The 27,846-nt window shown below is 36.7% G+C and overlaps 1 protein-coding gene across 1 annotated transcript in view; it reads left to right on the top strand.

The window, feature by feature from the left end:
- Nucleotides 1-27,846, top strand: part of LOC150085996 (two pore channel protein 1-like) — a 312,161-nt gene that overhangs the window by 90,500 nt on the left and 193,815 nt on the right. The window contains exons 10-11 of the mRNA XM_090374763.1: nucleotides 12,069-12,249; nucleotides 20,449-20,558. Coding sequence (XP_090230889.1) covers nucleotides 12,069-12,249; nucleotides 20,449-20,558 — 291 coding nt within the window. The remainder of the gene's footprint in view (nucleotides 1-12,068; nucleotides 12,250-20,448; nucleotides 20,559-27,846) is intronic.

The following is a 27,846-nucleotide window of genomic DNA, read 5'->3' as shown; positions in this document are numbered from 1 at the left end:
TGTCGCACGGCCTCATTTCAACTGTAATGTGCAGAATGCCCTAAATGACAGGTTTGCTGATCATTGGATCGGAAGAGGTGGACCTGTGGCTTGGCCACCAAGAAGTCCTGATCTGATATCATTAGACTTTTTATTGTGGGGCTACCTAAAGAACATTGTCTACGCAGAAAAGATTCGCGTGATAGTTGCAATAGCAACTGTTATGCCGGAAATGACTGAGTGCACATGGACAGAGATTGACTACCGCTTCAATGTTTGTCTAGCAACAAACTGTGCTCATATTGAAACATACTAAGGTATGAAGGAAAACTTGAGATATTCCTGTAGATATTAACAAATAAATCAATTGATTGATGTAAGTATTTGTATTGTTATTTTATCATGAAATCACAGACACCTTTTTCAATGACCCTGTATAATTGAATGAAAGTTCCTACATCAATTTTGTTTGTTGTCCAATGAATGCATTGTCTCAGTCTAATGCTAAGAACCAGGAGTCAAAGGGAATCTCAAGTTCTTCATCAATAATCATCAACAAGTCGCTAATATTGCTCACAAATATCAAGTAAATTTCCTAACCTTCTAAAAAAAAATTCTCCGATGCTGTAAAAATAATTAAACCACAAACATTGTAGGTTTCTTTGTTTTCTTTAAAGTGGTTGGATCATTGTAAGAATTTGTGGTGCTGAGTAAAATCTTCATCATGCCAGCAGCATTAAAATAAATGTATGTATAATCCGGCACTAAGCAGTCCTGTGGATGCTGGATTATTGGACTTCTACTGTATTTATAAATATTCAGTAATTTAGTCATTTCCCATAACTAAACATGGTTCATTGCTAGTTAACACCATTACATTACATCTATTAGGAGACTCCATTGTCAGGGAAATAGCAATTTTTTTGTTATAAGGATAGGTGGACTAGAACCAGAGTAATGTCTGCTGGGAGCAACAATTAATTATGTCACAGCAGATTGTCAGATTTCAAGTGAGGTAAAGAGAATATTATTATTCATGTGCGGACATGATATTAAGCACACATGATCTGACGATTTGTTAGATAAATATAGGACCGTGCTGAAGAAATTCCGCAAGTTAGATCAGAATGTTTATTTGTCTGCAATTCTGCCCATGCACGATGGGAAGGATTATATGCTGTGAAAGCCTTGTGGATTAACTCAAGACTTGAAGGACTCTGCAAAGTTTTTGGGGGGAAATTTTTATCAGCTTGGCCTGCACTTGTAGGTAGAAGGAACCTGTTTTGTAGATATGGGATACATTTAAACAAAGGTAGTGAAAAGGTTTTTGCCAGTATCATTGAGGATACCTTAAAGGTTCTGGGGAACTGCTAGTTTGGGGGGGGGGGACAAGGGTAATAAAGATTTGCATTTATTTAATAATATTGGTCAAAGTAATGCTTGCATATACCTCAAGAATTCTTGTTTGTTACCACAAAAGATCATATTAGCAAATGTTCTGAGGGCAGAAACATTTCAAATGAGCAGGTAGCTAATTCCAGGGAAGCAAACTTAAATAACTTCAAGGGCTGTGTGTCAGGATAGTTAACTATACAAGAACACTAAGTTTTAATTGTTTATATAGTAATGTCAGAAGTGTTGTCAATAAAATGAGTGAATTCAAACTTCTGGTTAGGACAAGTAATCCTGACATAATAGGGCTTATGGAAATGTGATGCCACCCGGAAATAGGGGATGATTAGTTTCAGTACAGTATGTACAATGTAGTTAGGAAGAATAGGGAAGATAGAAGGGGTAGTGGGATCATGCTTCTTAAAAAGCAGTCTAGGTGATGAAAACTTTCTCAGATTCAGACAGTTTCGCATGATACTGCAGCATCTGTATGGTGTAGGAGTTGGAAACAAAGGTATAATGAGAGTGGGAGTAATCTACAGGTCAGGTGATTTTGAAGATTATGATGAGAGCTACTACATGCAAATGGAATGGGCAAGTAGGCATGAATGTCTTATTATTTGTGATTTTAATTTGCCTCTAATTGATTAGATCAAATGGGAAGGAAACGTGGGCAACAAAATTTTTAAATCAACTAGATGATTATTATTTGTATCAACATGTCAGGGAAAGTACTAGGGAAAAGAATATTCTAGACCTGATCGTCACCCATAAACCAAATGACATAATAGGGCTGACAGTATAAGAACCAGTAACAGGAAGTAATCGGAGTCCTACGGTGAATGATGAAGAGTGAGAGAGAGACAGCAGTAGTTAAAGGCAAAGGAATGGGTTATAATTTCAGGAAAGGAAATTACGATGGCTTAAGATGCTATATGGCCTCTGTTAACTGGGTAGATATCTCACAGAGAGCAAATACAATTGAATTATGGTATACCTTTAAAAAATTAATCACAGAATCCCACGAATGCTTATATACCATTAAAAAAAACTCCATGAGGAGGATTCCAAGTTGGATGAATAATGAAGTTGCCAGATTACTTGAGCAGAAAAAGACTGCATGGAAAAGTTACAGAGCAATAAAAATACAGCTACAGATTGATCTGTCATAGTGCCACAGAAAAGGTTAGACGGGTAATGGCAGATTATGAGAAATTGCTGGCAAAGAGTGGGGATAAGGAATTCTTCACAAAAATAAAGGCAAAGAACAGAAGGGCAAATCGGATCAGACCCTTATGTAATGATTGTGGGTAGTATTAGACACTGCAGCTGACGTTGCAGATGAACTGAACAGTTGCTTTGCATCGATATATATACAGGCGAAAAAACCCTCTATGCTAATGAGTAATTATGGGAGACGTTGAAAAATCTATAATTAATGATATTGAAATTTCACATGATTATTTAATGAAAATTATTTAATCTTGTCGAACTTTACATATTTTTTAACTTGATTTCATGTTAATTGGTAACATAGAACCATAAGCAAACCAACAACTGCTAGAACAGCAGTGGCTAGCCAGTTAGACCTTGTTACTGGTAATGCTTCCCGCCCAAAATAATAAAAATTTTCACTAGCACTCGCAAAACAAAAATCAATTGTGACTTTGACCTAATATATCAATGTGCGTATAATGTTTGTTGTTTAATCCTACAATAGCATTAACGCTGCATAACCGCAGTATTTTCACAACTGAAAATTTAATTAAAATAGAACATAGGCTTAAAAGTAGTGTTCAAGAATATAAGACACTGTTAGTACCCTTGTTATGCTACTAGCTACAGGGACAGCAGTAAAAGCTGAGCAAATATATTGAAATTAAAAATCTGATCAAATATAAGTATACTAATTCAGCCTCTTTATCGGGAAGTACTAGCTACATTAGTGGCCATTAGGTTCCTTAAATTCCTACTACTAAGTAATCACCATGTATAGAACAAAGACAAGTAACAAAAGGCTGTAGACACGACCGCAAAGGACTCGTTAATTGCCGAAAACTGTCAAATAGCATTCAATGCCGGCAACCCATCGGTGATTAACAAGAAACCAGAAGGTGCCTACGGAAACAAATTCTTCCCATACATCAAAGTTTATATAGACAGTTTACTCCGGCAGAATCACTAAAATTTAAGAATTGTTCTAGTAAATTATGTAAGACCTGTCCATACATGCACATCCCTACAACAGTAAATTTCCCAGTATTTTACCATATGCAAAATGTCATACCTTATTCACATGCAAAGAATGTGGGATACAATATGTCTGACAAACTAGTACAGAATTGCATATAACACAACCTGCACAGATCGCAAATTAAAAAATTTGGAGAAAGACCCACCAAAAGCAAAACCACTATAACTCAAAAGGTAAAACTTGCTAACGTTTATGCCTGTCTCCTCTCTCTTTTTGTAATTTTGTACACTTTTGTAATTTTTCCTGCATGAGATAAAACAAAATTTAACAAATAATTCTGTTTACGTGTTTGTCGAACATTTCTTTTTTGCTTCAATCAAATTCAATCAAATTTGCCTAAATGCTGTATAAGCATTTAGGGAAATTCCGATATGTAGAGTTCTGCAGAACGCAACCCTTACGTAAGATTGGTAGGGTAGTTAATAATCACGGCCAAGCAGGGCTTCATCAGAGTGGATAGACTTCAGGGATGTTTAGAAAAGTGCATCTATGCTTTAATTCAACAAAATGCAAGGTCTTATACCTGGGGAACAGTACCCCAAAATAACTTATACACTTGGTGGAGTTGAATTAAAGTCAGTGCTAGAAGAAAGAAAGGGACTTGGGAGGTATGATATGGCCAGGCATGATTTTCTCCGAGCATTGTAGACAGGTTGCAAGGAAGGCCCAGTATCCTATCAATGAATTATTGAATATTTGCTAGTAGAGATAAAGATGTCATAATCCCATTATATAAGGCTATTGTTAGACCACACTTGGAATACAGTAAACCCCCGCTATTCGCGGGGGTTACGTTCCTGAGAAATGCCGCAAATACTGAAAACGCGGATACTGAGTTATGGCTCCCATCGTAATAAAGGGGTTTCGTCCCAAAGTATGAAATACTGTATATAAGAAAAACTAGTCTAAAATTTTGTCTATGTATGTATTATATGTATCTTCATAATATGACTATGTACATAGACAGTACATAGTGAAATGCAAGCATATGGCATCGAAATGAAAATAAGAAGCAATTTAATATTAAATGTAATATTTATTAGAAATTTCAAACCAGCGCCTTTGCTAACTAAAAAACTTATCCCGCCAGTGCTATCATCAGTTTCGCTAAAGTGTTGATAAAGGAGTTTTGCCTTTTCACGAATGATGAGTGAACTTAACAGAATTTTATTTTGAGTTTGGTTCTTTTTTTTCTAATTCCATTTTTTTTTTTTTTTCTAATTTAACATCACAGAGCATGTTACAGAGCAAATTTTTGAAACAATTAGCGCGTTTTCACGGACACTGGCGGATTTTTTCTTCCGATTTTTTGATTGATCGTACCGTTGACTCATTGATTTTATAATGTTTTGCCACTGAGGAGACACTTTCACCATTAGAAAATTTATCCAATAACTCAATTTTATTCGCTAATGTCATCACCTTCTTTGATCTTTTCACATTTCCCTTGTTATTCGTAGCCATATTTTTGTACTGGTTAGAAAGAACTTGTCCACAATAAAATCACTTTCTTCTATTAACACACTCGAAAAAGTCTGTTTTACACTGCAAAATGGTAGATTTATCATTTTTGTAAGTAAATCAATTTATAAATTGATAAATTTATTCAATTTATAAGCATATAAATTAAAAGCAAACGATGAAACCTTCCATGACAAGTGCATAACACATACTGAACAAGGATTAGCGAGAAATATCCACGCTCGCGATTTTGTCACCCCTCTTCCCCCACCCACTGAGCGCTGTTTTGACCGGGAAAGATAATTTTAGCCACGCCCGTGTATTTTTATGGCGGAAAATGTTCACGGCACTTTAAAATTCACATTTTTTTAGGTTTCATTTTATATTAAATCAGCGACCGCGAATAGCGGGGGTTTACTGTACTGTGTTCAAGTATGGAGACCGTACTTGAAAAAAAGACATTGAGCTTCTTGAAAAGGGCGAAAGATGGGTAACTCTGCTGGTGAGGTCAACAAAAGCATGTCCATATGAGGAAAGACTTTGAATGTGTGGGTTGCACAGCTTGGAAACTAGGCACCTTAGAGGAGACTTGATTGATGTTCTTAAAGCTCTGAGCAGCAAAAGTAAAATGAATGAGGACAAAATTTTCATAGTTACAAATGAGTCTAGAACTAGAGGCCATAAATTCAAGGGGGAGAAGTTTAGATTGCATTGCAGGAAGTAATCCAGTCTAAACTGGATTTCTTTTATTTTAGTCAGTGAGTTATAAATTACTGGAATGTTACCTACATAGGTGATCAAGGCTAACAGTTTGGGGAATTCAAAGGTCAGCGATAGTTACCTATGGGAGGAGGGAAATGCATATATTGTTTATTTCCTTTTCTTTTATTATTTATTAAGTATTTATTTTATTTTATTATTATTATTTTTTTTTTTGGCTGGTGCAGCATAAGCTTTAGGCTTCCTTGCGCCATGTGGTCGTTACTAATACTATTACAGTAAAACTGAAAACTAGGAATTATTGGTGATCCTGACCACTGCAATTGACAAATGCATCCTTTATGTACATCACTTCTTCATCTTTTGTAGTGGTTACAGTAATTTTATTATGCACTAGAAGCAGTATTTATGATTTGTTTATGCAAAGGAAAATTAGAAGTCAAGGTTAATCCCAGTAAAGGAATGTAATCTTGTCAAGATGTCTTCAGTGCAAGAAAACCACTCTTGATAAAGTAAATGTATACATGCTGCCTGTTCATTATGACACTCTCATTATGCACAGATATACCCAAATGGCTCCAACAGATTACAGTAGTGGTGCCCACACTACCATATGTACATGGATATTCATAGATGGTTTTAACTAGATACTAGTGTGGATCACACTGTAGTTTTTACTGAATCCCTCCAATTAACCACAGTAACTATACTGCTGAGTTAACAGCTACACTGATTGCGTTGAACTGCCTTCTGTATAATGACTTACTTTGTGTAATATGTGATCTTCAGTGAGCTTTCCCATCCACTTCTTACATTGATATGATTTAAAGATAAAAAAACTCAAATCTATTTTTTGCTTGATTTCCGGATGTACACAGGCATCCCTTGTAATAAATACACACACAACAAGAATATACATAGCTCTTTGACATAACATGGCCTCAATAGTGCCTCCTATATATACTCGGACTCCTTCCACTCAATAGAGGGCAGCAAAATTGTACACTATCTGATCCAGTAGACTATTTAGCAGCCAGCATGCAAAAACCATTTTAAAGCTATCCCTATGATGTAATGAATATTGGATCTCACCATGTTACCCATTGTAACTTGAAAACACATGACTCATATACTACATAATAGAAGAGATGGGGAGTTGCTGGAATCTTTACTCTGAAGACTGAACATGGGTTTCACCACTTAAAGCAATGTGGTGGTATTGCATTGCACCAAGTGATGAATCAACTACCACTTAGGATTGCTTGCTGAGACAGGGTTGCCTCACCAAGATGTTAACCTTGGCAACCCCCTGTTACATTGGTTTGTCCGGTCCGGTGTAGTGTTGTCAGTGTTTCTGACAACACTGCACCTAGGGAGTGTATCCTCTTTCACATGGGGGGTAAATAATGTTACTAACGGTCCCACCATTATGAAGATTCAAGCAGAGGATTTGGTTATAACAGAATGATTAGATTTTGCTGAAATTCACTCCACTTGATTTACAAGTGGGAGCTGAATGTCAGTTCTATTAGTGTTTTGTAACCCCAGTAGCAGCCCTACACCATCTTTGAAGAATTTCTGTGACATGCCTCAGAGATTTAATTTTATTTAATATCTAATATACTGTATGTAAATATTAAGCTATTCCACACTTTAAAACTGATTTTGCTTATGAAATGATGAAAATGAAACAGCAGATATGAAATGTAGATATGAAATTAATCAGCAAGGTACATTTTGTATAAAGTCTGTGAGCCCATTAAAAAAACATTTTTACGAAAAATTCGCTTTGCACCTTTCCAGCTTATGACAGGCACTTAATTTAAGTTTTTCTTATTGTTGAATGATGCTAACATTTATTTACTGTTACTTCAGAAGTTTATGAAAAATATGAATGAAACTTTGTTTAATTTACTTTATTTGTATTGTTACAGCATGCCAAAGTTTGGTACCATACTTGTAGTAAACACTATCTTGTATACATAACTGAACTATCATTTGAATACATATAACTGGTAATAAGAGTTAAACTAGCATTCCGTTGGCCTCCGTAGCCGAGTGGTCAGGAGCGGGAGTGCAGTAGCACACGCTTTTTGAGTAGACCGGGGTTCAAGCCCCTGACTGCTGAATATGGTCGATCTGCCAACCCACACTGGACCAGCGTGGCAAATTATGGTCCATTTCCCCTCAGCATGATTTGTTGAGGAGGCTTCCATCCTGCAGTGGGTTGATAATGGCTGCACTTCCCCCCCCCCCCCTTCAAAATATCAAAAATGTATTTTTTTTTTTTTTTTTATGTGAACCCCAAACACGAGAGGTATTAGAACCTATAGTACTTAGTACCGTGCTTGGGTTGGAGGTTGAGAAGACGAAAGAAGATATTTGTTGACATTGGACTTGAACTTCTGTAGATTGTAATTTTCAGGAAATACGTATGAAGGAAGGTTGTTCCAGAAAACGGCAGTTGAATGAATAAATGAGGAAGATGAAAAGTTGGTTCTGTGGGTTTGAAGTTGAACAGTAAATGGATGTTGGCTGGTGGCGGCACGTGTTCGGACTGTTTTGAAAGAGAGAGCGGGAATTATAGAAGCCAATTCAGAAGAACAGTGCCCATGGAAATATCTGTAGAAGAGGCATGCAGCAGAAACAGTACGTCTATGAGAAAGCGAGTGGAGAGACTCTGTTAAAGATGAATCATTAATTAACCTAACTGCCCTCTTCTGAATGGAATCAAGAAGCCTGAGAGAGGTTTTGGGGGCACCACCCCAAATGTGGGAACAATATTCCATGGCAGGGCGGATTTGCGATTTATACAGAGTGAGCAGCTGTTTGGAAGAAAAGTAACGCCGAGAGCGAAAGAGAAAACCAAGTTTTTTAGATGCAGAGGAAGCAATATTTGTAATGTGCTTGTGCCAAGAGAGATTAGAAGTCAGGGTAATTCCCAAAAGAGATATATCCTTTTGCCTAGAAATTGGAGTGTCACTAAAGATAAGCATAGGAGCAGAAGAATCCTTTTTGCGAGATATAAGACAAGACTGAGTTTTAGAAGGGTTGAAATCAACTAAGTTGTCTTTGCCCCACTGGAGAATTACCTGAAGATCTGCATTTAAGGAATTGGTAGCAGATTTTCGAGAAGTTGAAGCTGATTGAGCAGGGCAAGGTCTCTCAAAATGGAAAGTTGAATGCAATGTGTTATCATCGGCAAAACTATGGATAGGATTTCCAGTCAATGGAAGAAGGTCATTGATATACAAGAGGAAAAGAGTGGGGGAAAGAACTGAACCTTGGGGGACACCGGCATTAGTGGAGAAGTTAGAAGACAGAGAGCCATCTACCATCACCCTCAGTGAGCGATCAGAGAGAAAACTGGATAACCAATTACTAAAAACAGTTGGCAAACCATAAGATGGAAGCTTGTTTAGAAGACCTTTATGCCAAACACGATCGAAAGCCTTTGAGATGTCAAGAGCAACTACTTGTGTTTCACCGAACCTTTCCATTGAAGTAGTCCATAAATGGGTAACATAAGCCAGAATATCACCAGTGGATCGACACTGACGGAATCCATACTGGCGATCGTTGATCAGACGGAAGGTTTCTAGGTAGTTTAAGAGTTGGCGGTTAATTGATTTCTCCATTACTTTAGAAAGAGTAGAAGTAATTGCAATGGGACGATAATTGGATGGGAGGGATTTGTCACCCTTTTTAGGAACTGGCTGGATATGAGCAAATTTCCAAGAAGAAGGAAAAACACCTTTGGAATAAGAAAGTGAAAAAAGGCGGCAAAGAATAGGAGTAAGTTCAGGAGCACAGATTTTGAGAACAAGTGGAGAAATACCATCAGGACCTGGAGCTTTCTTAGCATCAAGATTCATCAAAATCCTTCTGATATCCTTTTGACGGAAGACCACAGGAGGCATTGAATGGACCGTGTTGGGAATGGTGGGAGGTGTTTTACCAAGATCATTAATACATGAGCTGGAAGAAAAATGGGATGCTAGCAGGTCAGCTTTATCCTTGGCTGAAGTGACAACAGAACCATCTGGTTTGGACAGAGGTGGAAGCAGAGATGGGCAAAAGTTGCGGCTTTAGCAAGAGACCAGAATGCTCGGCTACCATTAGGGCAAGAAGCAAGTTTTCTACTCTTAGCCTGTTCAAACTCTAGTTTGGACTGATTAATAACTGCTTTACAATTGTTGCGAGCTCTGGTGTAGGCAGAAAATGAAACTGAAGAATTAGAAACAAGCCAATTACGATATGCAACATTCTTCTCTTGAACAGCCTTAGCACATTTATTGGAAAACCAAGGTTTAGATAAAGGACGAGATTTTAAAGTGGAGTGTGGGATAAAGGATTCCATTCCTGCAAGAATAATTTCACTGACACGATCTGAGCAAACGTTGACATCAGGAGTTTTGAAACAGTAATCCGACCAAGGAAAAGAAGAAAAGAAGTCTCGCAGGTCATCCCATTTTGCATTCTTGTAATGCCAAACAACACGAGGTTGGGAATAGCCATGAGATAAAGGTTCCATTGGAGAAGAGACAATCACCAAGTTGTGGTCTGAAGTGCCTAAAGGACCTCTCACTTCGACCGTGTACTTAGAAGGGTTGTTTGTGAGAAAAAGATCGAGCGTATTGGCTGTATGATTCGGATTGTCCGGTATTCTTGTAGGTAAATGAACAATCTGTGCTAGGTCATTAGTAATTGCAAAAGCCTCAGCATCTCGACCTGCTGGGTCGGTGTGACTAGAAAACGGAAGCCAGCTGGAGTTGTGAACATTAAAATCACCAAGGAAAATTACCTCACTGTTAGGAAAGTTGGACTGGAGAAAGTCAAGTTGCAACGAGAGGAAGTCAAAGAGCTCCAAGTGATTAGTGGAGTTTGGGGAACGGTAGAGACAACAGATGAATTTGACACAATGAGGTAGAGAGATTTTAAGCCAGAGAAGATCAAAGATAGGAGATTCCAAATTGCCAAGTCTCTGACAGGGAATATCAGAACGGACATATGCACAAGTACCACCTTTGAGGCGAAAGGAATCATACAGCGAATAATTTGGGCATCTGAGATGAGCAGTAGTTGAATCAACCGATAACTGAGATTCTGTCAGAAAAAGTACATGGGGTTTGGCAGACTGCAAGTGGAAATGGACATCATTGAGATTAGAATTGAGACCACGTATATTTGTGAAATGAATTAGGAAATCCTTGGGAGGTTTAGATCTTTTCGCAGATAAGCTTGTTCTATTAGTTTGGCAATTCATGGTGTATTCAATAGTAAGAAAAAGTGGGTGGGACATGCTGTATGAAGTAATGAAATTTTTGGATATGGCGTACATGTGGTAAGAATATACCCAGATCCTTGACATAACGTGGCCTCGACAATGCTCCCCGCATACACACTACTCGGACTCCCTCCAGTCACTATCTGGCAGAGTAGAGGTAGCAAGATTATACACTAGCTGATCCGGAAGCCTCCATAGAGTTACCAATAGGTTCGGTCCGGTGTACTAACTAGCGGCCGGCCTGCGAAAACCGTTTTAGAGCTGTACCCTCGAAATGTAAGGAATATTGGATCTCGCCACGACGTTCATCATAACCTCAAAAGTCATCAATCATACTGCATGATGGAAGAGATAGGGAAGGGTTGACCGGAACTTAGCTCTAGAGACTAAACATGGGTTCCACCACTTCAAGCCTCCAATAAGCAAAGTGGTGGTATTTCACCGGTTGATGAGAGTCATCTACCACCTAGTATTGCCTGGTAACATAGAGGGGCGGCATTCCTCCATGTGGTGTGGGCGCCACACCTCGACCCCTGCTTACATTGGTTCACACCTGGGTGGTCACCCACCATGTGCTTATGCATAGAGGTTATACCCAGGATTACTAACAGTCCCACCATCGTGAAGGTGCAAGCAGAGGATTTGGCTGTCACAGACCGTCTGGACTTCGCCGAAATTGGGTCCACTTGACTTGAGTGTCACCCGAATATCAGTTCCATCAGCGTTTTAGACTCCCAGGTAGCAAGTACAGCTTGTCTGGCATATCTGAGAGAATGTCTGTGACAACCTCAAGGACCATAGGACATGGGTTAGCATATGAATGTGTTTGACATGGATGAGTTGAATAATCATTTAAAATTTATGTTAATATAATTATAATTCTTATGAAATTATAATATTTGAAAAAATTAGTTTAAAATTTTTGTTTTGTATGGAAACCAACTGAAATATGTTTTTTTTTTTTTTTTTTCCCAGATGTTAGCTGTTGTTTATGAAACTTTTACAAGAATTGAAAAAGATAAATTTCGCAAACTGCTTTTACATAGAAGGAAAGCCTGCCAGTTTGCTTTCCGTCTGCTGGTTACTAGAAACTCACCGACACAGATTGGATATCGTCACTTTGAAGGATTTATGCACTATTATAAGCCTAAAGCTAGTAAGGATTTTTTTTTACTATGTATTATTCAAAATGTGTTAAATGTGATTATCTAAAATTAAATTATGAAACTTAAGCCTGCCATTTTTTTTTTTTTTTATGAAACCCAAACACAAACGGTATTAGAAACTATAGTACTTAGTACCATGCATGGGTTTAAGGTTGAGAAGACTGAAGATACTTGTTGCCATTACACTTGGATTTTTGTAAATAGTAATTTTCAGAAATGAATGTTGAAGGAAGGTTGTTCCAGAAAACAGGAGTTGAAGGAGTAAATAAGGAAGAAGAGTTGGTTCTGTGACTTTCAATTGGATTGTAAATGGATGCTGACTAATTGCAGCACGTGTTCGGACTGATTTGGAAGAGAGTGGGGGAATTAGAGATGCCAGTTCAGAATAACAGTGCCCATGGAAGTATCTGTAGAAAAGCATATAGCAGAAACAGAATGTCTATGAGAAGACTGGAGAGACTTTGTAGCAGAAGGGGGTTGTTAATTAACATGATTGCCCTCTTTTGAATGGAATCTAAAAGGCTAAGAGAAGTTTTATGGATGGAGGAAATCAACCCAGATGTGGAAACAGTATTCCACGGGGCATGTGTGAGTAGTTGTTTAGAAGAAAAGTAATGCTGACAGCGAGAAAGAAACCCAGTTTTTTAGATGCAGAAGAAGCAATATTTGATGTTCTTATGCCAGGAGAGATTAGAAGTCAGAGTAATCCCTAATACAAGAGATATTTGAAAAGTTCATGGCCTGAGTATGAAGGATTTATTTGAGGAGTCTGACAAGGTATTATTTTTCATCATAGACCCCTTTGGATTCAGTACACTTTTGCCACCAATGATGCAATGCATTGATTCCAGCTATGAAGAAAGTTTTTTCCATTGCAGCAACGATATTACTGTGAGTAGGAAAATGGTTGCCAGTCAGTTATTTTCTCAAGTTAGGAAATAGGTGAAAGTCCAGTGGTACTAGATCTAGTGAATATGGAGGATGATTTGAGATTTCAAAACCACACCTCATGTGGTACACCCATGACAATGACAGACTTGTGAGCAGGCATGTTGTCCTAGTAGAAAAAGACTTTCCCTGAGTTTTCTTCAGTGTTTGTCTTTGTTTCCATAATATGCCCTCTGTAACTGTTTGCCCCTTCCGAAAGTAATCCATTAGCAATGCTCTGTCAGTATCCCAAAAAAACCATTTCAATCATCTGGCCAGCAGAAGGAACCAACTTTTATTTCTTTGGACTGGGAGAAGAGCTGTGCTTTCACTGTTTGTGTTGCTCTTTTGTCTCTGGTTGAAAGTGATGGACCCACGTGTCATCCATGGTCACACACGTTACAAGGTAATTTGATGGATCTACTTACAAATGTTCACTTCACTTGACATCACTTGTATGTTTTTGATCTGCTTTCAGCACCTTTAGGATCCATCATGCTGACACCTCTTCCGTAGTGAGAACCTCTGTAATTCTGCAGTACACATACATATGAGATGCCTGAGACACAAGCAATGTACCTAACTGGCACTCAACAATTATTTATCACCAGATCATGCACACTGTTAACAACTTCTGGAGTGATGGACATTGTAGGTCTTCCACAGCATGGGTCATTTTCCAGGCTCTCCTTCCCTCATTTAAATTCTGCTTCTCACTTTTTAACTATGGAACAGGAAGAGGCATCCTTCCCAATATTGTAACCATATCCCCATGTATTGCATTGGGCATTAGTCCCTTTTTCCCCAAATATTGGATGACTGCACTGTGACTGATTTTGTCCAACTTTCTCATTCACACACCTTTGACTTCAGGACCTGTAATTAAAGACATTATTGAAACTTGGTGGGTTACTATTTGAAGTGTTATACGTTAAGCACAAATATTTTTAACACTATACCACTACCATTTCACACTCGGTGAACTTTTCAGCCCCTTCCCATAGAAACATGTGATCTTGTCTAGAAATCTGAGTGTCAGTGAAGATAAGCATAGGAGCAGTACTCCTTTTTGTGAGATAAAAGACAAGAAGAGAATTTTAGAAGGATTGAAATTAATTAAGTTGCCTTTGTCTCTTTGGAGTATTACCTTGGAAATTAGCATTTTAGGAATTGGTGGTGAATATTCAAGAAGATGAAGTTGTTTGTACAGGGCAAGGTTTCTCAAACTGGAAGGTGAAATGCAATGTGCTGTCATCAGCATTAGTGGAGAAGGTAGAAGAGAGCCATCTACCAACATGCGTGTGTATCCTGTGTGTGTGAAAGCTGTTTTTTGCTTAAACATCTTTGACAAAAATCAGAACCATTTTAAAATTGAACAGCTAGAACCGAAATCATGAACGATGTAACGTTTTATGCTCACGCCCGCTGCTTACTCTATGAATCAGTGTTAGTGACATTAACTTCATACTTCAGTCTGAAATATTCAGTATGAACAATGTAATGTTTTATGCACACACCTGCTGCTTACTCTACCAAATCAATGTTTGGCCAATAGCCTAATTACTCATTTGATTGTAGCCATTTGTTGAATATTATGATTGCAAGAATACAAGTATTTGTATTGTTTCAATCTGCAATTTCATTACATTCCATTGTTAGGTGCCTAGATGTTTTCACATCGATAATTTTTTGAGTAGTGAAAAGGGCTGAATGCATCACTGCTACAGCTGGGTGTTCAATGATGCCGAAGTCAAATGCACAGCATTGTCGAGAGTATCGAGCAAGTCAACCTAAGAAAATAAAGATGGTGGTAGCAATGAGTGTATGAAAACGACAAAGACTATAGAGATTGTGTAAAAGACAAAGAAAATCAAGCACTGGATTTAGCAGTGCTTTCAACCAGCAGTGCCGCTCCATCTAACAATGATGTACTCGAAGTGAGTATTAATTGTGTACAGTTGGGCATTTCTCCAATTACGGAGCAGATGAGTTTAAATGATCAAGCTCCCTTTCCTTACACAGACTACTATTTACATAAGAACGTGCATCTAGAGTTTGAAAGGATATTTCTGTTCTGTATGCTGCATATGCGATCATATATGATTCAAAATGACACAAAGAAACCAGCTGCTAAAGATGTACCATTGATACGCACCGTATTTCCAGATGTTAGCATTGATGGGATTCTTGTGTGTAATAGCTGCAGATGATCACTTAAAGTCAATAACCTTTTCTTTTTCACCTACCCTCAAACATTTTGGGAAAGTTATTCCTTTCCTTAAATCTTCGGGGACAGCCATTGTTGCATTTAAAGTTGCTAATTCTATGTTATTAAGCTAGGTAATCAGCATTTACTTGCAAAATTCAACCTTGTATTTCCAAATTAAATGCATATGTACCACTTAAAAAGTTTTGTCCTAATTTGTTCGTGTTTTTGTTGCATTTATTTCCTGTATTTTATCACTGCGCCAGTGGCGCACACCTCTCTCTCTCTCCTGTTTTTTTTCTCCCAGTATTGTAGACATAGTAGGTAAAGGGATGTTGAATCCCTTTCAGTGTCTGTTTTACTTCATTCCATCTTATCAACCCTCTTGTATAATTTCCAGGCTTAATTCTCAGTTTACATTTTGCCACCGTAGATGAGACGAAATTTAATATAAAGCAAACTTTAAATTAATTTAAAGACACAGGCTCCAAAAAGGTATTAGCTCTGATCCTTTTAAAAATAGCACAAAAAATAGATTATAACAAGACTTTTTGAATACAGCATAACAATTGCAACTGATCTTGATGTTTTTCAGAGTGCATTTATTCTTGTAGCTACCATAAATAGCTTCGTGTACATAAAACCGAATTCTAACAAGTCGGTGATATCTGTTAGAAAATACACAACCAGGTAGTCACATGCATGCTGGTGGTCGTTTTTGCGCCAATAAAATCAAAATCCAAATCCATGCTGGTGGGGGGGGGGCAGTAATAGAACAACTTTGGTGAGCTTTGTATTAGCCATACAAAATGATATTAATTCTCGTGGGGTAAAAATGGACTTTATAATACATATTAACTGAATTTTGTAATAAATGGATATTGTTACATAGAAAAACTTATCTTTCACAGGTGAACAATATGTGCTTTGTCATCTCCAGTAAGGTAGGCATTTATAGTACCATTCAGTCCTACACATGATGGGAAAGTCTGGAGTTACCAATAGTTCTACCAGTATGATAAAAATATATCAGCAGAATGTGACTGCCACAGAACAACTCTATATTGTTGAAATTCTGGAGTGCACACGTGTGCACACATGTGATCGCTTTATGTGGTCCAAGTATCAACATTTTAAACTCTCAGGTGGCAGCCTGGTTAGCATTACCTGTGTTTAGGCTCCTTTGCTCTCATGACTCAAGCATATCCACAACCAACTGCAGGGACATGAACTCTGTTTATGTAAACTCAGCAGTAATTTGCATCCATCAAATTACTACGAAGGAGGTTACTACACAGTGATTAGTAGGGCTTGGTGTTGATGACATTTCAAGGCTGTGTTTTTTTTTTTTTTTTTTTTTTTTTTGGCATGTGTAGGCAGTCCAGTGTGATATTTAATGATAAATAAACATGTTTCACTGTGTTTTTATTTTGCATTTTTATTAATATTAAGATACAATTGCAACTTCAGAATCTCTTTGAAAAGCACCAAACTACGATTTTTAGTTTAGAGATGTAAAAGTAATTTACAAATCTAATTATATGATAATTCTTACAACTGAATAGTAACTGTATTAAATGTTCTTGTTTATACTCCGGCACATCCACCAGGTCAGTGGAGTTTACAATAAATCATCAATACAAATGTTAATTGTATTTAGCAGTCACGGGCTTGAACCAACCTTGGTCCACTCAAAGAGTGCGTGCTACTGCACTTGCTCTCCTGACCAGTCAGCTACATCAGGCATTACCATTAGCAGAGGCATATTATACAAGAAAGCAAGCTTATACAGCAGCCAAAAAAAAAAAAAAAAAAAAACCTTTCCATTTCATCCATCCATTCACTCCAAAATATATATGTTCATTATGAATGCAATCATTGCCAATTAGTTAAAAATAGAACACAAGCATGCATTTTATAAGCAACATGTGCTCGTACTGGCAAGTCATTGCGTGAATGATCTGCTTTGGTGAGCGAACCTGAAAAAACAGTGATGTTTAGTTAAAATGAAAATTTATTGGTTAAAATGTCTAAATAGCCAGTCATTTAAAAAAAAAAAAAGTGAAAGTGTGTTTTCAACAGGTGGCTCTGTATTATAATGCTTCAAGCAATTCAAGCAATCCAGTAGACAGGCAAAATAAATCAGAAATCCTGCATGCATAAACTGCTTCAGGAAAATCATCCCCCTTTTATAATGAATTTTATTAGATTTGTATGTGCCAGTATTCTTTTGAACAAGTTAAACTGACCAAAATTTCATGTATTTCTATAAAAGTACACTTACAATTCGGTGATATCCATATCTGACAAACTTGCCCTTTGTAGCAATGACCAAAGTAATTTGGTCATTGCTAAAAAGAAATGATGAAAAGAATATAAAGCAGTGTAAGAGGGGGGGGGGCAGAATTTGTCTTAGTTGATGAAACAATTGGTGGCGCACACAATCGATTTGGGGTCAGTGTGGTGATTGGAACTCTTGAATCTGTGAGTCTTGACCATATTTCTTTTGACAAAGGTTTTGGGGAAATTCAGCAATCTGCAAATTGTTTTAAAAGAAAATCTCCATAGAAGAAACTAGTATTTGTTTCTTCTGTGGCCACAGAGAATTTAGCATGACAACATTCTTTTTTTGAGTGATGCTGCCCTTGTTTGATTAAAGCATTCTGTTGCAGATTGGTGCATGTAACTTGCATTTCTAATACTTTGTATTGAATTGCTGAGGAAGTACAAGCAAATTTTCCAAATGTTGATACACTTGTAGCAAATGTCAAAAAGAGTTAAAGTACCAGTTCATATTGAATATTTCAAAAGAGCACTCCTTAGCCTAGCATTACCTGTACAGCAGTGGTAATGAAGTCAGAAACTTGGTTAAATGCTTGCATTTATTATTGTTAGAACTTCAAGATTGTAAAAGGACTGATGAAAATCTTCAAAGAGGGAAGATTCTATCCGTCTGAATATGCAAAGGAGTTTAGATAAAATCAAATTTTGGCATTTTATCAAAAACAATCACAAGACTGGAAAATAGAGGTTAGACATTAAATTAATAAATAATGAATAAATGATAAAATTATCATTTAATGTCTGGTCCTAATGAAAAGGTACAAGCCAATCTCAATGAAACTGAAAATAAAATTTGACAATCCATATCTGCCAAGTTCAAGTTCGGATTAAGGATACAGGATTTCAAACTGTAAAATTCCCAGTATCTTACTGTGAGAAAATTACAGTTTGGTTGGGATGAAGGAAGGAATAACAGCAAGTGATCAAGCAGTGTTGAAAGGAGCTTTCACCTGTGTACTTCAGTAACCTGAGAATGCACTTTCTTGTCAGCTGCAATGCAGACTAAAGTTTGCTTCAGTTGCCAGAGTGTTTATTATTTCACAGGAACTCAATTTATGAAAGTTTCTCATTTTTGTAATGATTGAAATGTGTGCTACAAATACACTGTTTGTCAGATAGCAATGAAAAATAAATACTGGAACATTCTTTTCAAATATATTATCAGTAATTTAACATTACTGATAAATAAATACTGGAACATTCAAACAAAATTTTCATTTCATATTATTTTTTTTATTTATTATATAACTTTCCACTTATAGGTCATTTTTAGGTGAAATATTTTAAGAACAATAAAGGCACTGTTTTAAGAACGTTTTTTGGAAATGTTAGGTTATAAACATTTGAGACCTAGTGATCAGGTTTTAATGTTTGTTATTGTTACATTTTAAATTTTAATTCTTCTTCAAGAAGGGTTATGTTCACTTTTCGAAACCTTTTAGGTTTTGAAAAAGGAGCTCAGTAAAATAGAAAAGCAGGATTTTGATACTGTCGTGATTATTTGTCATAATTAACATTGTGTATCTTTTGATGTGCAGATGTGCTGCCATATTACTCCTGAAAACTAGTGTCATGCTATCAGTGTTAGTTTAAAACACATCTATACTATATTGATCTCATTAGAAAGAATGGTGGGTGCCTTTTAATGATTCATACAAGATACCCTCTGGAGCCTTTAATCATTCTGTAATATGTTATTATAGCACTATTGAATATGGTAAAAACCTTATTTCATGTGTGAAGCTTACCTCTTCCAAAATTTTAATGGGAAGCCATTACTTAAAAGATACACATATCTGTACACTTAACAAAATCCTCATATTTAATCTGCACATTACTAGCAAATAGTGAAGTTTACTGATAAACACAAAGTGTTGTGGGGTGCTAAATGTCTTATAAGTAATGTTATCCTATTAAATCAAAGTGTTTTTGGAGGAGAACTCCTGTAAATGAAATAATATTTTCACTTCATTTAATAGTATGAATTTAACCAAAGCTTGAGTTTTCACCAAAAAAAGAGAATATTTATTAATTCTTGAGTTAATTGAAATATATGGATATGTAAGAACATATAACTGGAGAAAATAGTAGCAAGTTGACCACTTATCTGCCTTAATATTTTAAAATTAACCCTTTCAGGAGGGAGTTTGACAAATGTTTGTGTTTCCTGGATTGATTTTTTGCTAGCAGAACTTCAACTCTGTGGAGTTGAATTTCTTCAATGGAGTTTTGAAAATTTGTAAAAGTGAAATTTATGTTCATTTGTACATAAATGTTTTTAAAAGCTTATTTCTTTTTTTATAATATACTGTATAATATCTTCTACATCTATTTATGTATCACTTGATTCAGTGTCATCAACTTCTGGATCTAAATGGAATTTTTAGTTTTTGTAAGCTCAACTGTGGCTGATATGTGTGATAGCTTTCTCCAATTTAAAAGCTGTTTTTTTGTGTGGCCATCTGTTATAAACTGTATCTACAGTTATTTGGAAACACAGATAAAAGATGGCAGCACTTCCTGGAAGCATTCTTGATGATTTGTATGTAAATAGACATTATTTGAAGTGACCTTGAAAAACCTGTATATACATGTTTCCTGTATTCTTCAGGGCTCACACATTAAAAACATGTATATATGTATGCTGTGGGAAAGGTTAAGAGCACTTGCATACTTAAGCCAATAAATAAATCTTAATCATTTTCTTTTTTAGCCCGTTGTGACAATTTCCTGATGTTCAAAACACTTGATACCAATAAAAATGGGTCATTAACACTAGATGAATTTTATCAAATATATGAAGTGAGTCCTCTCAACTGGAAGGTATGTTATTGTAGAAATTTTAAACTCTTTGTATTAAAGGCATGTATCTCCTTACATGGAGACAGCAAGGTTTTAATATATACTATTATTTTATAAATAGATATTGGGTAATATGCACTAAAAAACAGCCAAAATATGTAATAAAATTCAAAAATGTATTTTATTACATATTTTTTTTTTTTAAAATGCATATTATATGTGGTAACACTTTTTTTACACTTATTACCAGTTTATCACAATTAAACTATTTCTTTGTACAAAGGGTACTAGGAAAGTTTTGCAACACAGCTTTGTTTATTTAATTTTTTCAAAGTAATTTCCTCTACATTCAATACACCTCTCCATCCTCCGAAACCAATCTTTAAACCAGTTCTGCCAAGTTTCACTAGGGAGTAAAGCACACTCGTTATCCCAAGCCCGTAGAAGGTCCTCATCACTGGAAAACCGCCTCCCTTTTAGCTTCATTTTCACATGCGGGAACAGTGCAAAGTCGCAGGGAGCAAGGTCTGGACTGTAGGGAGGGTGCTCGAGAAGTTTCGGTCCTGTCGTGGTCAAATATTCGGTGCAGGCTTTGGCGCGGTGAGCTGGAGCATTTTCGTGATGGAGGTACCAGGTGTCCATTCTTGACTTTGGCCGCAGGTTCTTCATAGATCCAATGACTTTAGGCAGGCATTGTTCAGTATACCACTTAGCTGTGACTGTCTTCTGCGTGTCCAAAACGACACGTTCCACAATTCCACTCGATTTGAAAAATACAGCTATCATTTTCTTCTTTACAGATCGGGATTTTCTGACAATTACGGGTGTGTCGTCATCATCAAAGACCCAAACTTTGTTTTGAGCCTTGGTCGGCAGATCGTAATAGTACAGCCAAGTCTCGTCACCTGTCACGATGTTGTTCACATACCGAGATTGTCCCTTATCAAACTTTTTTAACATCTCCCGGCACCAAGTCACACGTCGTGTCATCTGCTCTTCAGTCAGTTGATGCGGCACCCAGAGAGAACAAAGTTTCTTCACGTGCAAATGATCTTGCAGAATCGAACGAATTGCTGGTGCATTTAGGCCCAAAGTATCGTCTATCTGTTGGTAGGTCACTCGCCTGTTTTCGTCAAGCATTTTCCTCACAGCAGTAACGTTTTCCTCCGTAACTGACGTTCGTGGCCTTTCAGGCCTCTCAGAATCCTCCAGAGTGAAATTTCCCCTTTGGAATTCTCTATACCACCTGAATATCGTTGTACGATGTGGACAATCATCATCTAGTGCAAGAGTCCTTTCTTCTAAGCACTGGTCTATGGTTAAACCACGCACGAAATTATACCACAAAACTGTCCTTATCTCATTTCGTGACCACGATGCCATCGCAAGCACTTTACACTCTCACTACTAATGAATAACTGAGCCCATCGACTTGGCGCGGCGGCTACTATGCACGTATGAACATGTCTCAACATGCAGCAACAAGCAGCTTCCTGTGATTCATTGTTGCATCATATTGCAAAACTTTCCTAGTACCCTTTGTATTTTGTATTTAAGAGTAACAAGTGTTAATAAAAGGTTTCAGAATAAGGATCATTTTTCTGGAATAACTTTTGTTACAGTGAACAGAAATAAATATATATATACACGTTCGAGAGGCTACCAGAGAAAGTAATACTCTTGATCTGGTTATCAGCAGTGATCATTCATGTATTAGGAATTTGCAGATAAAAGAACCACTAGGTGGCAGTGATCACAGTGTACTGACGTGGGATTTACTTAATGATTTAATTACCATCAGGGGTAAAGGAAAGGGTTTTTGCTTCCGTAAAGGAGAGTACAGTGGTCTCCGACAGTTTTTAAATTCTGTACAGTGGGATCAACTGACGATGTTACCAACAGTAAATTCTAAGTGGGAAGCATTCAAGGAATTAATCGTGGAAGCTACTAAAAGTTTCATACCTATTAAGAAATATTGTTCAAGGTTTAGGCCTAAATGATTGTCAAATGAACTAATGAGACTCGTAACAGAGAAGAAAAATGCATGGGATGCAAATAAATTATCAAGCGACTCAGAAACTTATGGCAGATATAAGTTAATCTGTAATCAGGTCACAAAGGAGGTGCGGCAGGCGAAGGCAGATTACGAGAAATCCTTGGCAAAAGATGCTAAGAAAAACAGCAAGGATTTCTTTACTTATATAAACTCTAAAAGGAAGGGGATGAATCTGATTGGTCCACTTGACATCGATGGTTCGACTGTTGATGATCCTGCTCAGATAGCAAACAAACTGAATGAGTATTTTCCATCTAAATTCACACATGAGGAATTATTACAATTTGAAAATGGAAGAAGGTTATCAAATTGTAGCAGGGTGCTTAATGATCTTGTAATAACTGAGAGTAAAGTGGAAGAGAAATTGTTGAAGTTAAACGTAAGAAAAGCACCTGGGGTGGATGGGATCTATCCAGTTATATTAAAGGAGGCGGCAAAGCAACTAAGCAAACCCTTAGCCATAATTATGAGAGCATCCTTGGACTCAAGGGAGGTTCCCACGGACTGGAGATGTGCAAATGTATCCCCAATTCACAAAGGGGGATCAAAGGGTGACACGATTAATTACAGACCAGTTAGTTTAACTTCTGTTCTGGGTAAAATAATGGAGTCGCTGGTGAAAGATGCATTGCAGGATCATCTAGACAAGACTACAGCAATAATTCAGACACAGCATGGGTTTGTTAAGGGAAAGTCTTGTCTGGCAAATTTGATAGGATATTATGATGTGGTTACAAAGGAACTGGATGCAAAAAAATAATTTTGATATCATATATTTGGATTTCAGGAAAGCTTTTGGCACTGTTGCGCATGGAAGACTATTGTACAAATTGGAGCAGAATGGTATTAAGGGTAAGTTGCTACAATGGATAAAAGGATGGTTACGTGCGAGAAGACAGAGGGTGGTAATCAATGGGTGCTGCTCTTCTTGGACTAATATTATTAGTGGAGTCCCACAGGGTTCGGTGTTAGGTCCACTGTTGTTTTGTATATTTATCAATGATATTGATGAAGGTATATCAGGCTTAATGTCGAAGTTTGCAGATGATACAAAGGTTGGCAGGGTTCTTAATGACAGTAATGGCAGTGTGCTACTGCAACAGGATCTAGATAATTTGGGCATATGGGCTAAGAAGTGGCAACTGAAGTTTAATATTGACAAATGCAAAGTGCTGCATGTGGGTAGAATTAACCCCAGAGGAACGTACCAACCGTGTGGTACTATACTTAGGGTGGTGGAAAATGAAAAATGACTGCACTCAGATATGAAGTTTTCTGAACAATGCAGACAGGCTGCCAGGGCAGGTCATGGGGTTTTGTAAATGATATACACAAATTTTGCTAGCAGAGAAAAAGAGGTGATTGTCCCTCTGTATAAGACAATGGTCAGGCCACGCCTTGAGTACTGCATACAGGTCTGGAGGCCTCATTTTAGGAAGGATGTCGATTTGCTTGAGCGTATACAGAGAAGGGCAACAAGATTGGTGAGGGGAATAAAGGGATCCTCTTACCAAGAGAGGCTTTTTAAGTTCTGCAAATTGCAGCGGCTGGAGACTAGGCACCTGCGCAGTGATCTGATTGAGGTATATAAGGCCTTGAATAGGTTGAGCACGCTGAATTCTGATGGGATCCTTCCACTTGTTCAGATTATGAACCTAAGAGGGCATAAATTCAAATTAAGAAAAGACGGATGTAGAATAGATGTGCGGAAATTTGCCTTTAGCCAGCGGGTGGTTAATTGCTGGAGCAAACTTCCATCTGTCGAATAAATTTAAGGAGGAACTGGACAAGAATTTGGAGGGAATGGTGTGATTTTTTTTTTTTTTTTTTTTTTTAGCTGATGCTGCATAAGCTCATACATTTGCTTTCTTGCATCACATACCACCACTACTACTACTACTACTACACATATATTTAAATAATGTTGAAATAGTTGGAAAACGGAATATTTCATAATAAAAATAAAAAGGAGGGTACAGCATACAACAAGGGCAGCAAAAAGCATATTCCTCTACATGATGTTTGAAATATAATCATATAAATTAGAATAAGGTTTAAAATAAAAATAAAATAATGCCAGCAGTACGGCAAAACAAGAGCGAAAAGACAAAATTAAACCTAAATTCAAATCAAGCAGGGAGGGAAGAAAGGAGTAAAAAGAGTAAAAGTATTGCAACAGAAACTAAATTAATTTAGAAAATCTAAATGTACGAATAATAATTCTTTGAAATTTAAAAGCCAATTAAATAGAAATTTAACGGTGCCCCCTCTGACGGGCACCAGGTTTAAATTTATGTGAAATATCACCAAACAGAGATTTAAACCACTACAATAAAACAAAACAAAAATAGCCAAAAATAGACTGACCATTATGCCCCATCTCGACAGAGGACCACATGGCCAATAATGGTCAGGGAATCGCTGCATTTCGAATGCTAAACAAATCGCTGCAAAGGAGAATCGATCGTAAGATCAGTCTGCCACACTGATCCCCAGATTGAACCACCAATGCAGGGAATTGAACAGCGGTGGTCCTGATGCAGCAAAAATCAAAAATAGAACAGACATGAGCACTCTAGTGCAAAGCCACACTACTGACAAAAGTAAACTTAACCCGTTTATATAAACGAATAATAAACTATAGATGGCAGTACAGGCACAGCGTTAGCAATTCACCCAATACTGTCATGTGACATAATTATAATTATACATATATTTAAATAATGTAGTTGGAAAACGGAATATTTCATAATAAAAATAAAAAGGAGGGTACAGCATTTAGATTTTCTAAATTAATTTAGAGTTTCTGCTGCAATATTTTTACTCTTTTTACCCCTCTCTTCCCTCCTGCTTGATTTGAATTTAGGTTTAATTTTGTCTTTTCGCTCTTGTCTTGCCGTACTACTGGCATTATTTTATTTTTGTTTTAAACCTTATTCTAATTTATATGATTTTATATATATATATATATATATATATATATAGAATCAAATAACTAAAGTGTGGAACTGTGATATTATAATTATTAAAGTATAGAACAGGGAATATTTTATTATAATATTAACCAATTGGATTAATGCCATCAGCAATAGAACATTACCTCCGTCGTTAAATAACTGCAGTAATAAAATAATGTTAAAATGTAGAGGCCGTCCTGTAGTTTGAAATTGATGCAATCCATGAACCAGCCGGACCCTAGGCAACAATGGTTAAACATAATTACAAATTCAACTATACAGTCAGTCCTCGTATAGCACGATAGTTGTGTTCCTATAAACCCTCATGCAATATAAACAACAGTCCCTATGGGAAATATAGGGTTAGGTGCCGACCACCCAAGATTGAACACACATTTGTAATCAAAACATTACCGAACACAATAAATAATCGTAATAAAATACGGAAGTATTTTATTATGATTATTATGTAATAAAATATTGCTAATGCTTTTGCTTCTATCATAAGCAAACTTGTTTTTTGTTTGATTTTCTATCGAAACAGATGACAGTCGTTCCATCTCTTCCAATTCTGTGTGTCTTAATCTAATGGATTTTAATTACACTTTGGGTTGTTCCCGCTATGAAAGTTGTTTTTATTTTCTCTGCATTCTTTGTAATTCTCGGCATTAGCTCATTTAGTTCTGTAGCACATGCAATATCACATGGTCTTTCATTTAGCGTTTCACAATTTCATATTTTTTCTCTATCGACAGAAGCGGACTGGCCATAAGCCTTACCGGGGAAACCCCGGTGGGCCGGAGGCCGGTGTGATTTTGGCCATAAACCATAGTATGAGGCTACTATAAATTTTCCTGGGTAACAATTTTTGACCCCGTCCGCCTCTGTTTATCGATATTGCTTTTCTTTTTCACCGGGACGCTTCCTTTTCACACCTTTTTTAAATATTTTACTCATTTTTAGGGAATAAAGCACAATTACAAAACGAGGAGGCATACTTGATACACATAAACAAAGCTGCGCGTGCGTGTAGCAACGGAATAAACAACACCGTAAAGGCAGAGATACACTATTAACACCTCGGATTTTACTAAAGCACATTTCTGGGGGTTACTACCATGAAACAATAAAAAAACAATTTCAAGTTGCGTTTGTGCTAGTGGAATCTGTTGTAAACTGGTAGTAAACTCGATCTAATTGCATTTGCGATAATACCGATGGTAGGAATTTTACGTTGTTATGGTGAAATGTGTTTCCCCTTCACTGATATAAAAAAACATGAATACAATTTTAGAATCTTCTCTTCACTCCTGTCGTGTTGCGTTCGGTTGGGGTGATTCTGCGTTCGACTGCCATTTCTTGACAACACAAAGGCGAATCGTGCATAAGCGAATTTGGTTCGTGTTATATAAGATATCGTTCCTCTATTTATAAATCGTGTATGATCGAATTCGTGTAGTGTAAACACGTGTTATACGAGAACTGACTGTATATATATTTCAATGTAATCCAGTGTAAATGTATGACATTTATCATCTAAAATCATTTTAAAAGCAGCAGAATGTCCACATTGATCTAAGTGACTGTTGTAAATTTAAAAATGTGGTTCTTCAAAACCTTCTTAAAATGGAAATTCCTGTTTATTTTCATTAACAGAGTCATCTGTTTTCCTTAAAATATGAAATCCAAGTTTTTTTTTTTTTTTAAACTATCAAATTTTCTCTCCTATGATTCTAGGGATGGTTGATATTTCTAACTGGATTTCCCTACCTCTTCAATTGTGCTGTTCAAAGAAAATGCCATTGCTTCCATTCAGTTAAATCAGTAGTTACAACCATTTAGCATGATGGGGCTATATTGAAAAGCCAAATTTATTAGAGGGCCAGATATTGGAGTTATGAATATTTAGAAATCTATATGGATTAATTTTAGTTAATGGATTATTTTTTAACGTTATTAAAAGTAAAAATACAAGCAATAGAAAGATACAGGCCTTAATGAGATACTTGAGATACTATCTTCCTGGCAAACTTAACATCTACTTCTGTGTTAGGTACAGAAAGTCACAAAATCTGATTCAGATGCTCATTGGCAAGTCTCGACTTAAGCTTGGATTTCACTAATTTCATTTTTGAAAATGTTTACTCACAGATAGTTCTGCTGAAAATTGAGAACATACCACCAGAAATTTTTTTTTAAATTCATCAGGAAGACTTGCATAAAATTCTAAAAGGGAATTCTCTTTAAACATAGTTTTCAATGTATTCTTGGCTTGCAAGTCTATTTCCAATTGAGA

This window comes from Mastigoproctus giganteus, chromosome 5 (assembly GCF_048544385.1).
Source record: "Mastigoproctus giganteus isolate SK-2022 chromosome 5, ASM4854438v1, whole genome shotgun sequence".
Classification (NCBI taxonomy): Eukaryota; Metazoa; Arthropoda; class Arachnida; order Uropygi; family Thelyphonidae; genus Mastigoproctus; species Mastigoproctus giganteus.
Note: the sequence above shows the minus strand (reverse complement) of the source record. Positions and strands in the feature narration are given on the sequence as shown.